The sequence below is a fragment of the Tasmannia lanceolata genome, unplaced genomic scaffold (assembly GCF_043159265.1).
Source record: "Tasmannia lanceolata isolate RefF3 unplaced genomic scaffold, GAP_Taslan_0.1 ptg000003l, whole genome shotgun sequence".
NCBI classification, from domain to species: domain Eukaryota; kingdom Viridiplantae; phylum Streptophyta; class Magnoliopsida; order Canellales; family Winteraceae; genus Tasmannia; species Tasmannia lanceolata.
The window spans coordinates 14,062,198-14,068,136 of record NW_027518680.1 but is presented as its reverse complement, the minus strand read 5'-3'; the positions used below and the strand labels follow the sequence as shown (position 1 = coordinate 14,068,136).

General features: G+C 38.4%; 1 protein-coding gene across 3 annotated transcripts; it reads right to left on the bottom strand.

The window, feature by feature from the left end:
• Positions 1–271: 271 nt before the first annotated feature.
• Positions 272–5,094, bottom strand: LOC143852003 (bifunctional pinoresinol-lariciresinol reductase 2-like). 3 transcript variants are annotated; one of them, XM_077361528.1, is made up of 6 exons: positions 4,813–5,094; positions 4,161–4,383; positions 1,629–1,766; positions 1,181–1,421; positions 639–842; positions 272–558 (listed from the first exon to the last, which is right to left on the bottom strand). In XM_077361528.1, the coding sequence occupies exons 2-6, from the start codon at positions 4,344–4,346 to the stop codon at positions 395–397; spliced, it is 933 nt and encodes a 310-aa protein (XP_077217643.1). In that variant the 5' UTR covers positions 4,347–4,383; positions 4,813–5,094; the 3' UTR covers positions 272–394. The 3 variants fall into 3 exon arrangements, with proteins under 3 accessions (XP_077217643.1, XP_077217638.1, XP_077217634.1); XM_077361523.1 differs by having other exon boundaries at positions 4,823–5,094; XM_077361519.1 differs by having other exon boundaries at positions 4,161–4,575; positions 4,823–5,093.
• Between the last annotated feature and the right edge of the window lie 845 nt (positions 5,095–5,939).

Genomic DNA, 5,939 nt, shown 5'->3' with positions numbered 1-5,939 from the left:
TTTCTAACCTAATATTTTTCCTTAGTTATTATAGCTATGTGAATTTATCAAGATTTCTTGCATCTAAAGATTGTCTTAACAGCTTTGGACTACTCCATCCCACAAATGAATCACAAACTGTTACACAATTTTTAGGGTATCATATGAATGTGCAATTTATTATTTTACTGCTAAATTTTTCATTGTTTTAACTATCACAAGATAAAGCATTAGTAATGAAAACATGTCCATAACTTCAACAAGCTGGTGACTGTTTGGGCCTTACCGTGCGAACACAAAAAACCACCAAATTATTACTATAACCACCATTCAAATCTACTGTATTTTAACTGATTTAAGATCAGATAGAGGGGTTATTCCCTTAATCTTATGATTGTGATTACAATAGTTGGGGTTATAAGTAACGCTTAAGAAATTCTTCGGCTGTCACATACTTGAAATCAGGATAAAGATCATTGCTATCTACGCCGTGTGGACCCTCGGCTTCGAATTCCAGGTCACCATTGTAGAAGATCTGGTACAAATGAGTGAGTGCCACTTGGATATAGGGTGTCAAATCTGCATCCAAACAAGCAAATTTAAACTTCCCTCATCTCCTTAAGTTCAGTTGAAGGATCCAAGCAAGAATTCTTAATTACCATCCATGCTAGCAAGCCATTCTTCCTGTGTAAGAAAAATCTTCTTCAACTCCTTTCCAATGAGTTTCTCCCATATTTGCACCACCTCCATCTGGGTTAATATGTTGCTAGGTGGACGGAGATAAAGGATCTTGTTCAAGGTTCGAGGATCATCGACGGTCATCATTGTGTACATTGCCATGTCATCCTCGTCGACCCATACACCTACAACATTAGCAAAAAAGTGATTAATTAGAGATAATTGGCAATTAAGGCAAGTGTCGTGAGTTACTGTTGAAGTTTAAATTATTAAATAAAACCAACTCTAACAGGTTCAGCTTTTGGAGTAATTGGTTATTTCACATGGTATCAGAGCTATTGTCTCACGGCAGGTCCTGAGTTCAAAACCGAACAACTCCTTGATATTAAAAAGCCACGTGTAGCCAACCCAAAAAAGGGGCCACACGTGAGGGGGGGTGTTTAATGTATAAATGATTAAATAAAATCAACTCTAAAAGCTTTAGCTTTTGGAGTAACTGGTTATTTCACAGTGCATAACTTACATTTTTTATCGCCATTGCCGTAGATTTTGACATGGTCGGTACGTGGCATGAAGTTCTCCAGTTGTGCGAGTCCGGAGAGAAAGATCCCAGCGCAACAATTGGCGGACACATATGTGTAGGGAATGTTTGCCTTCTCGATGGCACGCCGAATGATCCGCTTATTAATGAACACCATATCTCCAGGGGGGATGGCATGCCCCATTCGATCCGCGTCCATCCCAAATTCCGATGGAAGGAAACGCTATATGTTACCGCGGCGATCATTAGTGTGAAAAGTTCTCTCCTAAGTAGATTCTATTTCTTAATAAAACCATAATTTGGGTAAAATTTTTTTTACTACTTTATTATTTCATTTGGTTTAATCGATAATCCTAATTTGTTTCTTTTTTTGTGTTTTTGGTTTAATCAATCTCTTGTGGGATGGGCTTATGCTATGATAAAAACAAACCTTGATGGTTGTGACTTGTTTCATGGCTTCAACAAGCTTGAGTTGTTCGAGGAGAGTATTGTTCCCTGCAACTACTGAGACGACCACATCCACTTGCTTCAGTGCAGAAACCAGGCTCTCCTGGTCATCAAATGAACCCTGCCAGTTGGAAAAAATGAGAATATGGCCAAAGTTGAGAAAGAGGTTATTTTGAGGTCCTTATACTCATTATGCATGGCAGTATTGAATGGAACGGATATTCACCTTATCACTTATCAGATCAGTGATGGGTTCCGTATGGCACATAAATTGTCGCTTGAATTGGACCAAAGTTGAGATTTCTCATCAAAATACCCTTAACTTAGTGGATATTATCTTTTAAAACAAGATAAAATTTGGAAACCAACATTGTTCTCAGGCTACATATCCATGGGTTTTGTTTTGGGATTCATTGCCCCAAAGATCATTCATATTCGGCTATAATGGGAATAGCAGGCCTGGGTTTATTTTATCCTTGGATAGTCTTGACTTTCATCCTCTTTTCACATTGACCTTTAATGTGTTCTTGGATAAAATTTTAAGATAGACCTATCTATGTGTGCTTATCCAAGGCTTTCTATCTCCAAGGCGAACAACACAATTTCCAGTTTGGTATAGGCCGGGTTTGGGTTAGAGAGGAATGGTCCAAGAAGGATAGCCAATCCTTGGAATAGCTTATCCAAGAATTTCACATTTGATTAATTCCAACCGTGCATTTGATATCCTTTGCTTTGCATCTCCTGTGACCCGGCCGAAAATCATGCTGATCCCACAAGCATAACAGAAGTTACATGTTTTTAGTGAGGATTTGATTGTTTGTCCGATATTTTGGACATAGGAGATCTAAAGCAAGACCTATTAAATAGACGGTTTGGATCATTCAAAGGTGAGACCAAACCCATTATGATTAAGAGGGGTTAGGGTGCTTGGATAAGAAATTTAGGAAATGGGTTTTGCTTGGATAATACTCAAAACCCAAATAAGCCAAGTGTATGTCACAAAACCAAACATGTACAGTGGGCCCACATGAATAGACGATCTAAGCCATTTATTTCTGGTTTCTTTAATTTTAGGCCATAAGATGCTCGTAGCCTCTCAGATTTGTGGCCCAATTTTTTATTTTATTTTTTCTTAAAGAATGATCAACTCAACTCAACCCAACTCAACTCAATAATCCTTTGTCCCAAACTAGTTGGGGTCGCTAATGAATCCTTTAGAAAATTTTCATGGAGAAGGTGAAAAAATCTACCCGGTTCAAATTGACTAAGTCTAATCCTAACACTAGTTGGGTTCGTCTACATAGATCATTTTCTTCTATTTTCTCCTATCTTCTCTGTTATGTTCCTAGCCATAAAAAAAATGATCATATAGAAAAACTCTACAAATCAAATGGTTAGTATCATACTACGGCCCTAACTTTTAGAGCACTTTGAGTCCCACAATATTTTTGTGAGCTGCTCAGGCGTGCACCTTTATAAAAGGTTGGTGAAGGAGAGTTTTGAATTTGGCTTGTGTCGGCCGAGCACGTCTTTCAGCATTCTTGACAAAGATTTCTAGGGCCCAAATACCTTATCTCTACTTTGAAAATCTAGGCCCTGTTTGGTTTTGACTTTGACAGCCGTTTTTTGAAATTAAGTAACCGTTTAGATACACGAATTTTATAATCCTGGATTTTGCAAGCTAAAACTTAGATTTTATAAGCTAAAACCTTGATTTTATAAGCTAAACTTGGATTTTACAATCCTAAGATGCAAAATCCAGATTTTAGCTTGAAAAATTCAGGTTGTAGGTGATGGGACCCATATACTTGATATCTAGTAGTTGTTGGCATGTCATGTTATGGGACCCATTGCCTGCATGGCTGCATGGACAATGTGTCAAGAGGATCCGATCAAGCTGATCATAATCAACAGCAATGGGCCAGATATGTTGTCGACAATCACATCAACAGACCTCACCACCTCCACATGGTACATTTAAGGCCTAGTAAAGTGGTTGTTAGGAAATAGCTCACCAACAAGTCAACAACTCCCAGTTCAGTATTTTGGTACATTTTAAGATGAGAAAATAAAGGGAAACATGTTTAGTAGAAATAGGATCAAAATCATAGCAGTGAGGATAAATTCACACTCATTCGACCTCTTCAGCCCATTTCTGTAAAAATCTGAATCCCCAGCAGCATTTTGCGATAATTTGCAATGAATTATCAGAACCAAGCGGAGTCGCTCCAACCAATTCTCTTCTACATGTTTGGCCCAGTCGATGAGAAGCTTTGAAGAACATGTCCTCATTTTCCATGAAAATAAGTTTCCAATTTTTTTATTACCCCACATGAAAAATACACTTTTAAAAAGTGGCTAGTGAGATCTAATAAAGAAATTTTGATGGCAAGTAATGAAGGTATAGGTGTAACATTTTTCTTACATATGGGTATCATTAACATAAATAAAATAGAGGAGACAGTGTAAGAAGATCAAAATATATTTCATGAAGAAGTAGAAATAATTTACTTACTTGAAGAAGAATAGCCCCCTGCATCTTGAATCCAATGAGCATTTGTACTTTTCCGACATCGGAAACGATCTCCGGCCTGTAAAGGATGAACGTCGGGTGGCCAAGGGCAATGCTTGCTTTCACCATTCTTTTTCCTAAGTAGCCAGTTGCTCCTATGATCAAAACCCTATCCTTCTTCCCATCCATCTCTCACTTTTTTTCAGGAAATCCTCTTAATCATTCACTAACCAAAAAACTCCTATTATTATCTCATTCCATGGAGAAAGAACATCATGTTATGGCTATTTATACACAAAACAGTTAAAGAGGCATCCTTCAAATTAGTCACAACACCCCTATTCTCATTCCAACTATGATAAAAGGTGAGATCCACTCAATTAGGGGTGTTCATTCGGTTATAACCGAACCGAATTACCTGAAAATTATTAACCGAATTAAATTCGGTTAGCTAAATCTGGTAATAGAAACCGAACCGAAATTGTTTATAACCGAACCAAACCGAAACCGAATTTTTAGTTCGGTTAATCGGTTAGTTTGGTTGTAACTGAATCAGTGCACACCACTCATCAAAACCAAAACCCTAAATATCAATCCACATCCAAAACCCAAAAAGGCATACAAACCCTAAAACTAAAAGGCTAAAATCACAAACCATAAATCACCTATGAGTTTTGGCTGGAGTTGGAGAGCCGGAGTTGGAACTTGCAAAGCCCCCCAAAAAATTTAACTCGAGAGAATAAGACTCATTGGCTGCATCGGCCTGTGCCGTGTGTCTGTGAGAGAGAGAGAGTGAGTCAGTGAGAGACTCGAGAGAGTAGTAGACTCATCGCCGCGTCAGTGACTCGCTGGATGGCGTCACCGTCAAGTGAGAATCAAGAAATGAAGAAAGAAACCCTAGGTTTGCAGTTGGCTGAGAGAGAGAGAGAGAGAGAGAGAGAGAGAAAGTTAAAATAGCCTTTGTGTGACTTGTGTCTTTGTCAGGGTTATTTTTTAGTATTTTATTATAAACTTCTAATCGTGGGTTGTCTTTTAGTATTTTATTATAAACTTCTAATCATGGGTTGTCTTTTAGTATTTTGTTATAAACTTCTAATCGTGGGTTGTCTTTTAGTATTTTATTATTATAAATTTCTAATCATGGGGGCTGTCCTTGTGTGACTTGTGTCTAGGGGTGTAAACGAGCCGAGCCGAGCTTGGCCAGGCTCGGCCAGGCTCGGCTTTTCTCATTAAGCTCAAAAGCTCGGCTCGGCTCGCGAGCCTTACCGAGCTCGGGTTATATTAAGTTCACACCCCTCATCTTCCCTGGACAGCCCTATCTAGTGTAATTTGACTACTTTTTTTACACTATTGGGGTGGTCCAAGTAACAAATGGGGTTCCAAAAATGAAGTGACATATTTTGCCTCCCCCTTTCACTCCATGGACAACCCTTTTAGTGTATATATTAATATATAATATATATATATATATTTAAATATATTAAATTCTTTACGAGCCTGAATAGGCCGAGTCGAGCCGAGCTTGGCCTAAATCAGGCTCGGCTCGTTAAGGATTCGAGCCGAGCTCAAGCCGAGCTTTTTTTGAGCGAGCTTCCGAGCACGAGCCAAAATTGACACCCTTACTTGTGTCTTTGTTAGTTCAGAAATTAAAACAGCCTGTCAAAAGCAACAAAATGAGGGGTTATACAAAAGAATACGAAAACTGAAAAGCGATTTTTTTGAAAAGGGGGTTTGGTATTTGGTATTTAGAAGGGGAGTAAGAAGGAAAATAAGACTGAAAAG